General features: G+C 36.0%; 1 protein-coding gene across 7 annotated transcripts in view; it reads right to left on the reverse strand.

Annotated features, from left to right (window-relative positions):
• Positions 1-20,049, reverse strand: part of PDE1A (phosphodiesterase 1A) — a 324,675-nt gene that overhangs the window by 55,034 nt on the left and 249,592 nt on the right. For all 7 annotated transcript variants that reach the window (XM_087861882.1, XM_087861881.1, XM_045806257.2 and 4 more), the window contains 5 exons: positions 18,661-18,843; positions 12,237-12,303; positions 10,151-10,267; positions 9,206-9,346; positions 1,103-1,203 (listed from right to left, as the gene is read on the reverse strand). In XM_087861882.1, coding sequence (XP_087718008.1) covers positions 1,103-1,203; positions 9,206-9,346; positions 10,151-10,267; positions 12,237-12,303; positions 18,661-18,843 — 609 coding nt within the window. The remainder of the gene's footprint in view (positions 1-1,102; positions 1,204-9,205; positions 9,347-10,150; positions 10,268-12,236; positions 12,304-18,660; positions 18,844-20,049) is intronic.

Genomic DNA, 20,049 nt, shown 5'->3' on the forward strand with positions numbered 1-20,049 from the left:
TTTAGTTTTCCTTTAATAAGCCTGGAGGGTTCTATAGTAGTTCCAGAGAAACATCAGTCTCTCAACTTCCATCTCCATCTCAAGCATCTCTGACTAGCGAAAGACTTAGAGAAATGTCAGGATCCTATATATAGAAAGTTGGATCACGATGGGTCCTAGACGCATACTGCCTCCCAGGCACTGAGATCTCTGTGCAACCAAAAAGAACACAGAGCACCTTTCTGTTATGAAATGAATTATGTCACCCCAAAATTCGTATGTTGAAGTCCTCACCCCTTGTACTTTAGAATGTGACTGTATTTGGAGATAAGGCATTTGAAGAGGTAATTAAAGTTAAATAAGACTATCAGGGTGTGGCCTAATCCAATATGTGTGACGTTCTCACAAGAAGAAGAAGAGATACCAAGAATGTGTACCCACAGAGAAAAAGCCATGTGAAGACAGTGAGAAGGTGGCCACCTGTAAGTCAAGCAGAGAGGCTTCTACAGAAGCCAAACCTGCTGACACTTCTTGGACTTCTAGACTTCAGAACTGTGAGAAAATTTCTGTTATTTAAACCACCCAATCTGTGAATTTGTGATAACAGCCCTAGCAGACAGATATATCTCCACTCTGGTATTTTGATTCTAATAACTGCCATTATTACCATCATTAAAAATCTCATTTTCTAATTATTGTAAATTTAGTACTTCACACTAACCTGGAAATAAGGTTTCTTTGATTTTTTTTCAGAAGCACAATTTTATTACTTTCAAATACATAATGATACTAAACTCATGCCTTAAATAATATGTTGCGAGATTCATCTCAGTCAGTAGACGTCTGACTTGTGTGATAGTTCAAAGCATAAGTTCTGGGCAGAGAGAAATTATCTGATGCATTTTTACATTCTTTAAATTGCTAAATATCTCACCAAATATTTATACAGTTTTCTTGGTAAATAATTGATTGTTTGTAACTTAAGGAATTTTGCTAAAATCCATTAAAACTACTTACTAGACAACTTCACTGTTATTTTTTAAATTTTCTTAAAAATAAATAATACGTAGAAAAATAAATTTCAAATTTTAAGTTAGAAAAGTTTATACTTTATATAACTTACCTTGTCTGAATATGGAAGTTGTTTGTGGTTCCTGTATGCTCGTAATCATGAATGGCAGCGGCAAAGACCATTGCTAAAATTTCCAGTTCAGTGAGCCAGTGCTAGTAAATTAAAGAAAGATACTATCATATCTAGAAAGCCGAGGCCATGTTGTATTTCTACAAAAGAGATTTTCTGTGCACCCAGTATAAGTAATCATATAAATATGTTAAATTATTTTTAGTGATTTCAAATACATTTTTTCTTCCTGTTTCACATTCTTTGTGCATAATGGAGGCTTCATGAGGTCAATGATTGTTTCACAGCTTGTAAATTCAAAATACAGACATTATAATTTTCCTTGCCAATCAGAAAAGGAGTAATTTTCTATGATTTAAAAGGTAAACCCTGTGTGGATTTTTGAATTCACAGACTTACAAATTTGGGCTCTCATGAAATCAATTACAGTTTAGTAATTTTTAATATAAGGGCCCATACACCATTAAAATATCTTTAGCTCAACTTTTGTAGAAAACCCTGCTATGAGAAAATTTTCCACCTAAGAGTTGAAAATATTCACTTTGCTCATTAGAGAACTGAACTTCACTTTTCTATTTTATATTAAGATTTGTAAGAGTTTCTAAGAATTGACCAGATTTGCTCTTCATAACACACATATCCTGACTGTGCAATTAAACTTAATAATAAAAGATAGAACAAGTGTTTTCACATAAATTCAAACCACCTGCTTCATATACATTGATCTTTCTGTTATCAACTGGATGGTTTAATAAAATTTCTCTGCTATTGTAAGTCTACTCAGATAATTTTGTAGTTTATTCATCACTGAAATTTTACATAACAGTTTTACTACACTATCCATTACGGTAACCACAAGTGACCACTTAAACTGAAAATAAATAAAATTAAGTAAAATTAAGTTCACTTTCCCAGGCACAGAAGCCACATCAACTGCTCAATAGTCACATGTGGCAAGTAATTACCGTGTGGAACAGTGCGGATGCAAAGTGTTTCCATCATCCCAGAAAGTTCTATTAGATAGAGGTACAAGTAGGCGGTACTTGATCGAAAGAATGGAGGATCCCAATGATATGAAGCTTGCTCTTAGTATTCTCATTCCACATTACTTGAAACAATTAAGTTGTACAAAGCAACAGAAAAATATAATGTAAACTACATACATACTTGATAAAAGGTCACAGAAAAAGATACAATTGAAGGGCAGATAGAATGTCCATTTGATGGCAGTGATCTTGGAAGAAGGATGGACAAAGTTTAGTACCTAAATGCAATGTGAGGAACAGAGAGATTCTAAGGAGAAAGAGCAAATGCAGAATGATACTGTAGCGGCCCCTATGGAAATTGAATCACCAACAGTACAACTGTGTTGGAGAGTCGAGTGGAATGAGAATGGAAAGAGAGTGCAGATTATGGGAAGAGTTGATGGACTACTTTGATTAGAGCTGATGAATCTGGATTTTGTGTAAAATGCAAGAGGGAGCCATTGTAGGTCCATGAGTCAAAAACAAGAGGTGACAACTGTTGAATTTCATAATTGACAAAGGCATGATCTTATTAATCTTTGCTCCTCTTCACATAACCTATCATGGTAATTGGCACATAGCAGGAACTTAATATTTGTCTCCTGACTTGAATTTCACCAGTTTTGCATTAGGAGAAGGTAGTAAGGAGTAGTGGAAAGAGACTATGGATAATCAGACAATTCTGGTTTTCAATCTTTGTTGACCCTGAGGCAAATAAGTTATTTACCCTCTCAGTCACAGTTCCCATGAAAATAGAATTAGTGATCATTCCCTGTGGAATTTTAAGAGAAGTTTTTAAGTTAATGTATTCACTGTGCCTTTCACAAATCTTGTCATTGTGTAAAATACAGAAAAATTGTCATTTTATTGAACTTATTACCTTAAATGCACTGTAGAAGGCATTGAGTCTGGAAAATAATAGTGAGCTAACATACCTTTAGTGATTGCAATTCAAGAATAAATGTCTCACAGCTGGATGATGAAGCAGAAATGATTTTCAGAACCAATGGGAGTTGATATAACTAGCTATTTTGTGTTTATGGGTGCATTTAATTGTGAGTCATTAAAAGGAAGAACGGCCTCTATAATAGACTGAAGTGGGACTGAGTCTCTAATGTCCCCAATGAGACTGTGGAATTAAACACCATGACATGAATAGCAATTGAAGTTAAACAAGCTTTTGTACTCCCAGAAACTCATTGTTTTATATAAAAAAAAAATTGATCCTAGAAACAAGTCGCCAATTTTCTTAAGTATATCCTATTTTTTTCTAAAGATTTTATTTATTTATTTGAGAGTGCGCATATTGGGTGGATGGGCAGAAGGAGAAGAGAATCTTAAGCAGACTCTTTGCTGATATGGAGCCCAATGCAGGATTCAATCCCAGGACCCTGAGATCATGACCTGAGCCAAAACCAAGAGTCTGACACTTAATAGACTGTGCCACCCAGGTGCCCCTTATGTATTTCCTATTGATTATATTTAAGATTTACAGATTTAACTGTGGTTAAAAAAACAGCAATATTTAATACCTACAATAATATAGAATATAAAGCCGCAATTATAAAAAACATTAAATTAGGGCAGCAGAGATGGATTTTAATTATAGATTATCTCATAAGTATTTAAAATTATTATCTTCCTAGCTGTCAAATTGATTATACTTATTTCCTGTTTTTAGTCTCATTATTCTCTGCTTCCCATAAATAGTACTTCCTCCATGAATTCCTCTTATTTATTGCCACACTATAGCCCTAATAATTAAGTTTAAATTATAAAATAGTTTGAAGAGAGTGAAGTGTTGAACTCTCACACTTAATTTAAAAGCATGTCTATTTTGTATTAGTGAAAGTAGAATTTTGGGCTGATTTTTAGTTCCTTCATTGTTCATTCATTTTACACTGGTTCCACATGAGAATTTCAATTCAGAAAATGACTGCTTAAATTCATGGATTTTGTAAGTGATTCATGAGAACATGCCAGAGAGAATGAGGCTGAGTGCTATCACTCTTCCCAACTAGCACAGTGGTCAGCACATAACCTACATGCTTCTGATTCCTCATGGGCAGACATAAAGGGTTAAAACGATGAGTCAAGAGCAGTGCAGACACTGTGCTTCATCTAAACCGCAGTGTGCATTTTGCCTAGAGAAATGCCCCGGTAGACTAACTCTAAAATGAGCAGTCCTCAAATTATATCATAGAGACATGCTGACTGCCATCAATAGTTTTTATAATAATGTCAGAAAGAAAGGAGATGGAACTAACATTGACTGGACATTTTAGCTAGATGGTCTCTTTTAATCTGTATAACTATCTTGTTTTCCTTTTATGAGATAGTTATTTTTATCTTTACTTGGCAGATAACAAAGCTGAATCCTTAAGAATTGAGTCAACCTGCCAAAGGTTACGTAGCTATCAAGTGGCAGAGCAGGAATTCAACCCAAAATCTGATTCCAAAGTTTCTGTTCCTTCCGGAGATCACAATATTTCTTCTGTGGATGACAACAGCATTCGTTACTTGAGGGAGGCAATATGCAGAATACGTTTTTCTAAGGCTTCAGAAGCAGAATTTCTAGATGGTTTAACTGGGTATGTTGATGGGTAGAAGCTCTAAATAGAGCTTTAAGACTTATGGTGTAAATTTCCACATCTGAATTATTCAGTGTGTGTGTGTATGTTTGTGTGTGTGAGAGAGAAAGTGTATGTGTGTATATAAGGTTGGGAGAATTTCAGGTCAGAAAATCACATTGACCTGTTAGTTCCTGGTGTGTCTAAAACAGCATAATTAACAACACTTTTAGCTAAATTACAGAGTTAGACTCTTTTTTCTCTAGCCCTTTGAATGGGATGACATAGTTTGCTATAATTTATCCAGTACAGAAAGTGTTACAATAATATTAATACATAATATACATAAAATAAAATAATATATGATAAAAATAAATTGATAATTATTTTTGATATTACAATGTGTGTTAATACCTATTATGTTTCAGGAACTAGGTTAGGTGCTTTACATATATGATATCGTTGACTCTTCACTGTCATCCTACAGGATGGTCAGTATTATTAACCACATATTAATGACAAGAAAACCAAGTTAGAGAGTGAGTGATCTAGGTCATGGTAGAACAGGGTTTCAAACCTATGTCTGATTGCCTTGAAAGCCTGTACTCTTTCCACTCTTCCAAACATTGTTGTCTGAGAAGTTATTTGCAAGAACAGAATTTCCACATAGTTGGTAGAATAGAGACATAGTGGCATATTTTTTGTAAATTGATTGGAGAAAAATTGAGTCATTCCAGAGTGTGGGAGGCTATTCCTGGGTGTGGTCAATGGACTACAATTTCCAAAGGAAACAGATTTCACATCATCTTTCTTTCTTCTACTCTTAATGTTAGAACACAGGGTTAGGAGCCTTTAAATGCAAGTGTTCCTTTACAAAGGCCCTCAGAAGATTTCAAATTCAGAGAGACATTTGGAGGTGGCTTGGCAGCATTTGGTGAAGCGATTTGCTCTTTAGCAAATGGATTAAGCTACCACATACCACTGTCACCTTGGCACAGGGCTACAAGGTAATTGTCAAAGGACAGAGAGAGACAGAGGGTGTACTAGCATCAACTCTCCTCTGCCAGGTCCGCTCCCAGGCTGAGGGTATTCCATGTGGCAGTAACAAACTGAAGGACAATAACTTCATCACAATCCCCTTCAGGCACGGGTCCTCAGAACATTTTGCAGGTGGCAGGCTGCATTAGTCACGTGACAGTTTGGGGCTGCCACTAGAGTGCTCCAGAAATGTCACAGATAAGACTGTCCTGAAATGGCAGGGCTTCAACTAAAACACTGAAGCCAGTGACCCAGTCTTCCCCATATCAAATCCGAGGAGTTTCAGCTAAATGGATATTTCTGTAATACATTTTTGTTGTTTCAAAGAACCAACGCATTCATCTGTGTGAAAATTAATACTCCCCTACCACTACTTTTGTCATCTAAAGAAAAGCTTGTTAAAATAACTTCCCTAAAGCTATCAAGCTGGCTGTGAAACCAAGTTTTGGCAACATAGGCAATAAATTCACAATTCATTTTGCCTTTCCTCTTACCATCTATCATAAAATTTTTCATTACTTCTTGTAGTTTAAATGTATTTTCCTGATCTCAGATGACAATGACAGTATTCCACTAGACTATTTTTGTAATGGCCAAACTAATGGATGAGTAAATAGCCCACTGACACATTGTTGCTGAAGGATGAATAAATCAGAAACCAGTTCCCCAATGAAACCTGCTAAAGTAGAGTGAAGTTCTGTTATGATTGGAAAATTATGGATTATGTGATCTTTACTAATATCAACTTTCTAGGAGCCATGCCAGACTGGCCAGATTTCCCGTCTTCCAGAGAAGTTGGAATGGCTTGTTATATCCGGGAACAAGTCCTCCTCACAAGCCTGAGGGAAAAGTCACATCATGAATTTGAATTTCCCTATTTACCAATAAAACAGCATCCTTCATCCCTTCAATGTCACCTTTAGAAGAGAGGTTCTGAAGCAAAATAGGAGACTTTATTTGGCTCTGTTTATACTGATAGCAAAAAGAAAAAGAAAAAGAAAAAGAAATGTATGTAAGCAAAACGTATTTTTAAACGATGAAATTTTGGTTACCTCCCAGCATAAAATGGTATATATCTTCTCATTGCATTTCATAATTTAAGTAGATATTTGATTATACTGAAGCAGACATTACTTTTCCATTCCATCTTGTTCTGAAGAAACTTAATCACCTCAGTTTCCATTTCAGAGTATCACTTAAATATTTCATTTCTCAGTTAATTTTTTCAAAGCCACAGAATTCAGGAAAGAGGACATACCACACTTAAAGTGAAAACTATCTCACTATCAGATTCAAGACCAAGGCCTTAGAATGGAAACAGCAAGAAGCTCTAACCAGGAAGAGGCTGAAGTGACTTTTTCAAGGATAATAGCATTTGCGGCTGTCAGGAGGCCAAGAGCTCAAGATATAGCTGTGACAGTGAAGTCTTATTAAAGCAAAGGAACTTTAAAAGAATTCCTGTGTGTGTGTGTTTGTGCACACATGCTAGAAACAATTATAGGTAATACTACTTTCTAAAAGCTTATAATATTTTAAAGCTATGTCTTTGCATGCTTGATTTTCTACTTATTATTGTTAACTTCTACTTCCTCCTTTTATGTGTCAAATCAGAGTCCTGGAAAGAAGAGTGAGTAAGCTTCAACCTAGGACCAAGGAAGTCTAGCCATGACTGCATCTGATCTCAGCCAATGGGCACATTCATACCATAAGTCTATGAAGACCATTTATACCTTACAATAGGAAAACACAAGGTATGAGGTTGACAACACATACAGTTCGGCCTTCTACAAGGTCACAAGGGGCTCATGCTACTGCATAACGGTTTTTGAGATTTCTGCCTCCCCCAAATAGGACTTAACTCCAAAACAGGGTACATTACTTTGTAATTTTGTGGTAGAGTGCTGATTTCTGTTGAATTGGTGGTGAGATTTCAAGAAAATCCTTTATTAAAAGCCTTTCTTAAAAGTTGAGCTCCTAGCCATTAGCCATTATCAGCTGCCAGCTATGTGAATGAACCACCATGGACATCTTGCCCAGTGATGTTCTCAGATGTCTTCAGCTATGGTTGCTAGCTGACTATAAGCCCATCAACGACCTCAAATGAGAACCTGCTAGTTGGGACCCTTGTAACTACAGACCCTTGAGAGTTATTGCTAAGTTGTTGTTTTAAGCCATTAAATTGTGGAGCAACAGATAATCAAAACATGGGTTAGGAGTGGGATCTGAGCCCAAGGCATTGATGGATAAGAAACATTTTGGAAGCAAAGAAAGCTGAAGAAGAGAAGTAAACAATTTCTTCAATCATCATATGAGACACTACTGGATGAACCACTGAAAATGGATTGTGTGTATAGCAAACAAAACACTATAGTTTCTTGGGGAAAAAGAAAATTCATATGAAAATTTATATAATAAAGTTGAAGAATCATATAACTGTTGTCAGTTTTCAAGATCTTCAGGACAATATACTGTGGCCCTAGGAACTTTGCATGGGACCAGAGTAGGACTAGTCTCTGGTGTGGACAGATGAGGTATTGAGGATCTCTGGCCCCCAAAGAGTATTAGTTACATAGATCTGAGTGCCAATGACCCAATAGAACAGGTGTGTGATTTCTGAAGTCAAAATATATAGGCACTGCATATTATGGGATTTGATGGAACATTCTTCTTAAAGGCAATTTATGGCACCACTTCAGCATAGGCTGACACATAAGGAATCAAGAAGGTACCAAGATTTGGGCATCTCATATGGCCTATACCCCTTTGAACCCACCTCAGTGTGGAATTTTAAGAAGAAAGAGTTGCTCCTTCCTTTTCACTTTCTGGGAGTCACCCTAAACTCTGAGATATTACAGAAATTCCAGGCAGAGTCAGAATTCCTAACATTTACTTGTTGTTGTCCTGGGATTGCATTGCTCAATCTTTTATTTACTTATTCATTGATTCATTTATATACAAAGAAGAGGAAGGAGAATTTGGAAAAATTCACATAAATAATTTCCCAAATCCCTATATTAGGATTTGATTGTGATTATCAACTCAAGTAAAAAAGAAAACTCCACAGAAGTCAGCTTGGGAGAACATGATAATATGAGGGAAGAGCACTATAACTAACTTTTATCCCAAGACTTTATCTAGGTCACTTTTTGGTTTTTTGGTTGATTCCTTTGGGGAAAAAATTATAGACAAAAATGTTCTGGAGTCCAAATTTTGGAAAATAGGCAGTATATTTACATTTGCCTCTGGGAATCTTTTTTTTTAATGGAGTTAAAATATGTTTCGGAAAATGTATATTATGAATAACTCATTAACCCTCAAAAATCCAAAAGATCATCACTTATAATACTCCTGTGGGTATTGAAAGGACAATGGCAATGTGGGACAATGGCAATGTAGGAGAAAGGAATTTGATATTACAAACCAACAAACTTCGGTAATAAAAACTTTCTTACCATGATACCTGTATGAAGCATTATGTAATGCACAGTTTGAGTGACATCAGCTGCATGAATCAAATTGTGATAAGGATTTTTGTACTTGCTGTAACCAACTTCTAAACCTTCTGCAAAGGAAATTAGGCAAGAAACAGGAATCTGCAAAAAGTAATAATTATGATTATATTTTGACTAAAATAGTAGCACTAAATCAACATGAGCACAACAATGTTTGGGGTGGGACACAATTGTGTCAGATGTGGGCAGCAGTTTTTTGAAGTTAAATGTAGGTTGTTCTGAAAAACTATTTCATTAACCTGTTAGCTTTCAATCCTAAGAAAGATCGTAACCCCCAGCTGTTTAACTAAGATAGATGAACTAACATTCTTACCCATACTGTCGTCTGTGAATGTTTGTATCTTTCAGAGTCAAGACAGAAGGCTACTGCTTAAAAGGGTAAAATTCCCAGTTACAATTGGTGATGTCTAGTTTTTCTATCTGTAATACAAGGGATTAAAATAAATGACCTCCCAGTACTTCTAGCTCTAAAATTTCCGTGATTCCACTGGTAATGATGAAAGGTACAGGTTGCAGAATGCTCAGAAATCTGGATCAAATCTGCTGCTTAAATGGCTCTAAAATGAAATTAATTAAAAGCCCTTTCATCTCAGTTTAAGAAAAGCTGCCAAGAAAGGTTCAATCTGTGTTTTAGGAACACAGGAGATCATATTTCTTAAAAACATTGCAATGAGGCTACAATGGCCTCATGATCTCCGTGTGGATATATGTCAGTGAGTCGTGGAAAATGGCTATAGCATGTGGTGAACTCATCCCCCTAGTTCTGTGACCTGCCAACTAGAAACATTATAAAATGCATTGATTAATGACTCGATGTTCTGCATTTTCATTCTTATTCAGATAACTAATTCTAAGAGCATTTCATTTTTGTTCCATGTTTCTGACCTTGAAACGATTGATAAGATCATATCTGGTAAACAGTTCATAAATCATAAACTTCAGACTGTGTTCTCCACTTGCTTCATTTAAAGCAAATACATCAAAAGACCATTTATCAACGTCCTGTAAAAAAAAAGGAGTAAATACTTTAGATGGCAATATGATATAGTTGTTTCTTTCTATGAAAAATTCTTGGAGAGATCAGGCATTATAGATTTACCAGGCTACGTTTTGATTTAGAACATCAGACTATATTTATATGACAGAGCCACTTAGTATCCATGGGTTCACAAAAGTGAGGCCATAATGTGTAATGTAAGTTTTAAAATCTTCCCCCTAATCCCAAAGTTATCAAACTTGATGTAATAAACCTGATAACACTATAATACTGATCTTATTCTCAATCTCTCTTCAAATTCATGCCATAAATCACTTGCCCAGAGTGGGCTTCATTTTAAGGTAGAATTACGGGTTATGAGGGTGATATCAATGGAGGGATAGGGGAAAGGAGCCCCACTTCTCTTTCTCACCCACTACATTCTACATGGCTTGAAATTCCACCATAAGAGTTCATTCTTTGATTTAAAGCTTTGATATTTTATGTCTGCTTTTAAGTATATTCCACCTTATTACTCACTCTAACCTTGGCTGATTCATGTATACTTTCCTCCAGGGACAGATGGAAAGGAAAAGGAAGTGAGTCTTTTGATTGAGGAGAAGGAGGAGGAAAGTAATTATAGCATTTCAGGCGATTCCCTAGGGAAGTGGTCAGGCATATAGGGAAACACATACATACCCTTGGAAAAAAATCCACTGACAGTGGGAGAGTAAGCAATGAGAGCTATGCCAAACCATTCCAGCTACCTCATGATTTTTGCTTTAGGTAATTCCGGGTTGAAAACTTGTGGAGGGGTTCACAAAATGGACTTGTAAGAAGTGAAATCAGTCCTATACACTAAGGAGGTTTTCACATAAAGTGGGAGCTCCAATACTAAATAAATCACTGAAATTTTAAAAATTTGAAGAAATACAACAGTTTTAATGATTATTAGACACTCTTAGTAAAGTGTGTGTTTACATACACACAGCAGGTTTAGTATTGAATAGGGCAACCTTAAAATTATGCATTAATTTTAAATTTGAGCTGGGATTATTTAGAACTTCATTCATTTAATACATTTTTACAGAAGACAATGATCTGTACTATAACATGCTGAAACTAAACTGAGAATCTGATAAATAGTATTCAAACAGTCTCTTTTAAAAATACTGCTTTTGAAAATTGTGATAACAGCTTCAAATGGTATTTTTAATCACTTGAAAACACCAAGGAAATATTTTTTGATTTGCTTGTATGCCTTTGTTAAATTCCTTGCATTTGGCCCTGATTTGATCCCCAAACACTTGCTTTATCTGTTTGTAAATTTAAAATCTCTGAAGGTTGTGTTAGAAGACATTTTACCATTAGTAAAGCTTAAATGAGGCCAACAAATCTTTTATCAAATTCTAAAGCTAACACAAGAATTAGTTCAGATTGTTAGGAGGCTGCTATTTATAGTTCCTGTCAGGGGTTTCCCATTGAGTAAAAGGTTAGTTTTCCACTTTGGGGGATTTTTATCAACAATGATGATTCACATTTATAAACTACTGCAGATGCTTCATTGAGGACAAATAAGACAAGAAGGTATCTCAGGAAGTAAGAACTATTTAACTAAAAATATTCTTTACTGGTGATATTTCCTTCCTTAACCTGTTAATTTATACATTTTCTCTGTACTATATTTTAGAAAAGTGTTTACTTTCTCTCATACTAAAATATTGTGTTGGTTTCTAAAGGTTATTAAAAATAAAAAAATAAGTAATATTTGTGCTCATAGTTGACGAAATCAAAATCTCACAAGATCCAAGGAGTAATTAATATCCTATAATGTGACATTAGTGTAAATCAATCCTCATATAAGTCTACAATGAGTCATGATTTGGAACTTAGGACATGTTGTAGCAAAGACCTATTCTCATTTTTGCCCAGCCATTTTAAGAAGATTTGAAAACATGACTATTTGAAAAATTAAAATAACTGAAATTATTTCACCTTTAATGTTACTATGACAGCTTCTGGATATACCAAACCAACCATGTGATAGGACTTTCTGTACATTCTGAAAAAGAAAAATAAGTGTATATATAAGACTCATTTATTCAAAGTTTTCAACTACTTTTTTAAATATAAGGGGAAAGATTACTTTTGGCATGTTCACCTTTTATCATTAGTTACAGGCTCTCTTTGTAGCAACAATGATAACTATGGTCACCATTTATTGAGAATCTACAATGTGACATATGTTAATATGAATTCATCTACACACAAGCACCCTACTAAGTCAATATGATTGACATCTTTTTCTTTGCTTCATCCCTATTAAAACAGACTGTTCTTCGTATGTGCAACAAAGCTTTCTGGCATACCACCATATCAATGACGGAATATTCTTGTTTTGCATCCATTTATGTGCCAAAATTTTTGGTCTTGAAGCTGAATGTCATCAAAATATTTCCTTTATGGATTTCTTTCTTCTTCTTCTTCTTTTTTTAATAAAATGGAAATTAGAGAATATGTAGTATCATCAGAATTTACACAGCTTCCTTTTTTAAAGTTAAAAATATTAGGGCAGACCGTATTGACAAAAATTGCTGAAGTTTGTTTAAACCGTCACTTAATAAAAATTAAGAAACATTATGCAGAACAAAGTTATTTCCATTTTTATAATAGCACCAGTGGAAGTATGTTTATTAATTAGTAATTTGCCGGATCTTCTGATGGGCAACGAAAATGACATAAACCCAATATATGAAACTCTTCCGTTAGTTCATGTGACAAGAAAACCAATGTGATACCCCAATGCGTAGGAATAGCATAGACTTTTATTCAGAACTGGAAGATACATGGTTCATCTAAAAAGTCCTGGGAAGAAAGAATTAACTATGAATAACGTCCCTTCATTTCCATATTGTTAGTCCATTGGCAAGCTACATTCCTAGACTATATGCCTGAACAAAGTCATAATTTAATGATTACATCATTAGTTTATATGAGGGAGGTCAATATAAGAAATAGTCATTTGGAAAATATTTTGCAATTTCATAAAACCACTACAGAACACACTAACCTTTTTTTTTTTTTTAAGATTTTAAAAATTTATTTGTTTTAGAGAGAGAGAGAGTGAGAGCACAAGCGGGAGGGGCAGAGGGAGAGGGAGGGAGAATCTTAAGCAGACTCCGTGTTGAGTACTGAACCTGAGGCAGGACTCGCTTTCTTGACCCTGAGATCATGACCTAAGCCAAAATGAAGAATCAGACACTTGACTGACTGAGCCCCCTAGGCACCCATAGACACTAACCTTTTTGATTCAACGTACCTTATGTCTTAAAAATCCATAAGACATATTACTTAGTTTCTATGTAAAACCTCTCTCTTAAAGATAATAAATGCCAAATAATTCATGTTTCTCTCTCTCTTCTTAAAGATTTATTTATTTATTTGAGAATGCCAGCTGGGGTAGGGGTGGAGCGAGAGGGAGACAAGCAGACTCCCGCTGGGCAGGAAGCCTGATGCGGGGCTCCATCTCAGGACCCTGAGCCAAAAGCCAAGAGATGGTCACTTAACCAACTGAGCCACCCAGGCACCCCTCATGTTTCTCTTTTAATCTTGACTTCTTGAAAGCTCAGAATTAAAATATTGCATTTATGTATATCTCTAGTCTAGGCTTTCTTGATAAAATATTTCCCCATTTTATCACAGAGACTTATTACTTTATTTCACTATTTCTTTTTTTTTTTTAAGATTTTATTTATTTATTTGAAAGAGATAGAGACAGCCAGTGAGAGAGGGAACACAAGCAGGGGGAGTGGGAGAGGAAGAAGCAGGCTCATAGCGGAGGAGCCCGATGTGGGGCTCGATCCTGCAACGCCGGCATCACGCCCTGAGCCGAAGGCAGACGCTTAACCACTGTGCCACCCAGGCGCCCCAGTATTTCACTATTTCCATTTAATGTTTATTTTAAATGACTCTAAATAATTTTTGAATATGGGTAATAGGTTATAATAAAAAATTATCCTTATTCTCTCTCTTGGAAGATTTCAGAGCATTTTATAAATAAAAATACATTAATTACTCCACTGAGATAGGCATAATTATTGTAGTCTTGCAGGGCAAGGAAATTAGTAATTGCACTATAACAGACCCAGAAAATAATTATTGTCAATAATGATATTTAGCTTTTTGGGTTTTTTTTTTTTTTTTGAGACAACAGTATTTTCTATTTTTCTAGTCATTATCACTAAAAAATGGAGAGACAGGGGAAACAAAAGGATAATGGACTAGGAAAATAAGGTCAATACAATGATCAGGAGTAAGAAATTTAAAAAATTAAGTAACTTTCAATCCGTGTGACTTCATGGCACAGAAAGGCAGTAGGATGTAGCAAAGAGAAGACATACTTATTTACTTTTTTATTTATTTGACAGAGAGAGAGACAGCCAGCGAGAGAGAGAACACAAGTAGAGGGAGTGGGAGAGGAAGAAGCAGGCTCCCAACAGAGCAGGGAGCCCGGTGCAAGGCTGGATCCCAGGACCCCGGGATCACGCCATGAGCCGAAGGCAGACGCTTAACGACTGAGCCACCCAGGCTTCCAGAAGACATGCTTTAAATCTCAGACTAGCCACTCACTAGCTATATGATCTTTGTAAAACTACTTAATGTCACTCATCTGTAAAATGAGGATAATTATAAACTTTTTGTGAAGAGTAAATGATATAAATGCCTAGCATAAGTGCTCATTACAAGAAAGCCATGATTATAATTAACGTTACTGTTCTCACTACTCTGCAGCCACTGCTGTTGGCTACAATTCTTTTTTTTTAATTTTTTTTATTATATTATGTTAGTCACCATAAACTTCCCCATTATCTTTTCTAATCCTATAATCGGGAACAAAATATTAGGGCAAAAAAATGAGGATGACTGGGATCGGAATCCGTGAGGGGGAAACTTTAATACAGCTGCCTCACACTTGAGTAAATAGCTGATATATTACAAGTTGCTGAAAAAGAACAATGAATTTCCTGGGCTCCTGCAGGTGGTGAAAGTCCAACTGGAAATATGGTGAACTATTTTTGGAAGTTTTTACTAGAGTTGCAATGTGTAATTCAAAAACTCAAAAAAACACAAAAACCAAAAACTATCTTATGTCAGACACTGCATTAGGTAAGAAACCAGTGGCGAACAAGAAAAGACCGTTGCTGCTTTCGTGAGGCTTACTGAACAGTGAAGAGGGGCAATAAATAAAAAATACATGATTACAAACAGCACTCAGTGCTGTGAGGTAAACCACTGGTCAGGATAGACAAAGTGATGAACACTGTACAGAGTGGTCAGGGAAGACATTTGGGAAGACAGGAAGGGCCAGCCATGGGCAAGGGCAGGGAAAATCTTTGGTAGAGGGCATAACAGGATTAATGGTCTCAAGGGGAGAAAGAGTTAGGGATGTTCATGGGGTCGAAATCAGAACAATATTCAGTCAAAATGAAGGTAGCATTTGATGAAGCAAGGAGGTAAAAAGGTGCCAAATCCTGCAAAACCATGATACCAAAGTCGCACTTAATACCAAGTAAATGCAAAACCGTCAGATGGTTCTAAGTTTAGGAGTGACAGGGACTAATTTATATTTTAAAACATCACTGTAAAATGACTTGTTTGGAGAGGGCAGTTGAGGAAGTGGGGGCCCAACTGGAAAGCTATTGTCATATTTCTTTTCTTTTTTTTTTAAAAGATTTTATTTATTTACTTGACAGAGAGAGAGATTGGCAGTGAGAGAGGGAACACAAGCACAGGGAGTGGGAGAGGAAGAAGCAGGCTCCCAGCAGAGGAGCCTGATGTGGGGCTCAATCCCAGAACGCCGGGATCACGCCCTGAGCCGAAGGCAGACGCTTAATGACTGAGCCACCCAGGTGCCCCATATTGTCATATTTCTGATGGCAGATGACAGAGCTGGAGACTGGGATTGAGAAGGGGAGATGGGAAAGTGAGCAGATTCGAGGTATATCTGGGTAATGAATTACCAGGACCTGAGGAGTCATGGAGTCTTGGGAGGGAAGACTTGAGAGAATACTCAGGAAGGCTTTTTAATTTTCAAAATTGAAGATGATTATCTTTGAAAATTCAAGATACAAGATACAAGAGTAATCAAAGAGATTTCCATATGTTTGTTAACATACTGATTTCTTCAAGACTGCTTGCTAGTTTAGTTCAAGAATATTTGATATTTCTACAAGCCATTAAATATTTTATGTAGCATATGAAAAAAAGAAAATTTAGCATATCAATATATTTTACAGAAATGTTAATCTTTTACTGGATGGAAATAGAAATTTACTCCCACGGTTTGCATCCTTTTTAGTTTGCCAAGTTCTACAATATTTTCTTTAAAAAGACAAAATATACATTCTTTCATCAAATCACACATATTCTTTTTTATCGTGATTCTCTCACTGACTTTCTGAGCTACAATTGAGATATTTTTAATTTGGTGTTAGTGAAAATCAATAACTGTCATACACTTTCCTAAATTGTTTTTTAAAAATGGCAATATGGTTATAGATATTCTTTCTCTCTAGCCCTGCTTCCCTGTTGCAGACTTCTGGTCCCACCTGGCAGAATTGGGACTACTTTGTGCATCTTATAAGGGGGTGTGGGTATCACCTCACCACACTAATCAAATTGCTTATTATGAAGATTCTTTTATCAAAGCCAATTAAATATGGTTAATAAATACTCAAAATAATTTAAATAATCACTAAGTGGTTGTTATCATTGACAGTGGAGGCAGAAAACAAGTGATTTCAAGCTTTATGTGTTGTAGTTATATTTTTAAATGGCATCAAATACTTTTTTATTATTATTACGTTAGTCACCGTTCAGTACATCGTTAGTTTTTGATGTAGTGTTCCACGATTCATTATTTGCATACAATACCCAGTGCTCATTGCAACACATGCCCTCCTTAATAAATCCATCACTGGGCTACCCCATCCTCCCACCCCCTCCCCTCTGAAACCCTCAGTTTGTTTCCGGGAGTCCATAGTCTCTCGTGGTTCGTCTCCCCCTCTGATTTCCCTCCCTTCAGTTTTCCCTTCCTTCCCCTAATGTCCTCTGTGCTATTGTTTATGTTCCACATATGAGTGAAACCATATGATAATTGTCTTTCTTTGCTTGACTTATTTCACTTAGCATAATCCCCTCCAGTTCCATCGATGTTGATGCAAATGGTGGGTATTCATCCTTTCTGATGGCTGAGTAATAATCCATTGTATATATGAACCACATCTTTATCCATTCATCTGTTGAAGGGCATCAAATACTTCTTGCAATGAATTCTCATTTACATTTTTAGAAACCCAAATGTATTTCCTTTAACAGAGGAAAATTAAAGTGTATAATGTTCATTAGAAATAATAACTAGAGATATCAGAAGATGAAAAATGATGTGATCTCTCTTAAATTTAAGTACATTGACAAAAAAAATTCTCCCTTCCTCAATTTTATTAGTTTAAAAAATGTTTCATCTTTTTATATATAATTTAACTAGTTTTCAAAATTGTCAAATGTAACGTGTTTATTTCAAGTATTTTCTTTAGTTTTAATTCTTATATAAACTGTATTCTTAAGGGCTAAACGCATATAAAATTAGGCCACATTAACATGTATTTCACATGAGAAACTATGGTGATTTGATTTGGTGCTTCTAGGGGCCATCAAGTATTCGTTGCTTCAGTGACATAAATGTCAAAAAACTCTTCAAAAGCAGACATAATGAGATTTTCTCCCACGATGGAAAGATGCTCCTTTCACTTTAACGCAGAGAAAGGTCTGTTTGACTTTATTATGTAGTATAGAATTTGTTTTATGAAACGTTACATTTTATTCAGGTAAAATTAGTTGTGTAATATATGAATGTGCTAGGATTTTTTAAACAGTTGCTCACAAAGGTACATTTGAGGGCACTGGCCATTCAAAAGTCTTTGCTTTTAGTCTTTTCTTTTTTTAAAATATTTTATTTATTTATTTGCGAGAGAGAGCTAGAGAGACAGAGAGTGAACCAGCAGGGGAAGGGTAGCGGGAGTGGGAGAAGCAGATTACCCACTGAGGAGGGAGCCTGATGTGGGACCCTATTCCAGGACCCTGGGATCATGACCTGAGCGAAGGCAGACACTTAACCAACTGAGCCTCCCAGGCGCCCCAGTCTTTATGTCAGTTTGAAAGAAATAAAAATAATAAACTCAGGACAAAACATTTTTGTTTAGGCAATTTCATTACAAAGTTCTAAATTTGCTCATTCTGGGTATACTTATAATTGAAGTTTTCCTCAGTAAGTAAAATATTTGACTCATAACTTTGACATGATTAGTAATTTCCTGCTTTCCAAATTTTATTATCTTGAGATACTAACAATTTCACTTACCTTTCCACAAAAATTCCAGCTTGAACAGCATGCACAATGCTTCGAAATTTTGGTTTTTCCTCAGATTTCTTTTTCATCATCCCCATTTTCCGTGTGAAGGTGGACGCCAACCAGTCCCGTACTTCCGATGGGACCGAATCTGTCTGAATATCACTGAGCTCATCTTCGGTATCCAGCAGTCTTCTACAAAAATTTATACCGATTAAACTTCAGGAAAAAGTGAAGAAAACATTGATAACAGACATTGCAATAGGATTGAAAATACAGCAAATCACTCTCTGATCATCCCTTAATATGAGCTACTTAAAAAAAAGAAAAATGATTGGATTAACATTTGAAAAGCTCTGAATTTCTCAACTTGATTGTCTTCTGAAGGCAAGCACTAACGGACCTGAGCATTTGCAGCTTCCCAATGAACTAGTGAGATACCTGTCTGGAGATATCAATTCACAGACTATTCGAGTAATGAATAGAACTAAAATAGAGAAGAGAGTTCATCAACAGATGTGTGTTATTGAAGGAGGCAACTGGAGTGGAAAGAAAACAGGAAATAGAAGCTACTGAAGTCATCTTGTATCTACTAATCTTGCATATGTGTAATGCAGTTAGCACAGGCCGCTTGCAGAAGGCCTTGGAGTCTAACAAAGTCATTCACATGTGCTATTTCATTTGAGTGCTTTCTCTAAATTTTAGGAAAATAATACATCAAGTACTCTAAACATCTGCTATTTCATTTGAGTGCTATCTCTAAATTTTAGGAAAATAATAAAGTACTCTAAAAGGTATTCATTCTGAGATCAACATCACAGATTAAAAAGTGAAGAACAAAAGATAAATGGATGATTTTGAAAGCTCATTTTAGGTTACAGAGCCCCCGGAAGTTCAAGAGAAACACCCCAAGTTAAGTGCAGATGCTGTCTTGAGTGTGGAAATCAGGCGTGTTTAGAACTGCTGGCTGACGAAATCAACTACATGAGGGGGGAAGTGAACAGGAAGTGAAAACACTGCATTGTCCCTGTCCTCTAGAAGCTCCAGATAGACCACACTCACTGGACTGATGGGTGGAGTATCTGCCAGTAAGGCTGGTCAGCTCCAGTGATCCAGAACTTCCTAAAGGTCTGAACTGGGAAGACAGTGTGAAAGGCTCCCCACAAATGACAAATAACACACTACAGAGCGACTGAGCTTTGCCTCCGGGAAGAACACAGGCCACATCTGTCTGTCACTTGACTTTGTTATTTCCGTGTCAGTGCACCAATTTAATAGCTCAGAGCTATTTTTAGCACGCTTAATTTTGGCTTTGGGGTTCCATTCGCTTAGGCGATTCTCTTTGTACGGAGTGAAGCCCAAGGATCATAAGCTGATGGAAGGAAGCCAGAATGACAGCAT

Source organism: Ursus americanus, chromosome 1 (assembly GCF_024610735.1).
Source record: "Ursus americanus isolate L20-20 chromosome 1, mUrsAme1.1.p, whole genome shotgun sequence".
Classification (NCBI taxonomy): domain Eukaryota; kingdom Metazoa; phylum Chordata; class Mammalia; order Carnivora; family Ursidae; genus Ursus; species Ursus americanus.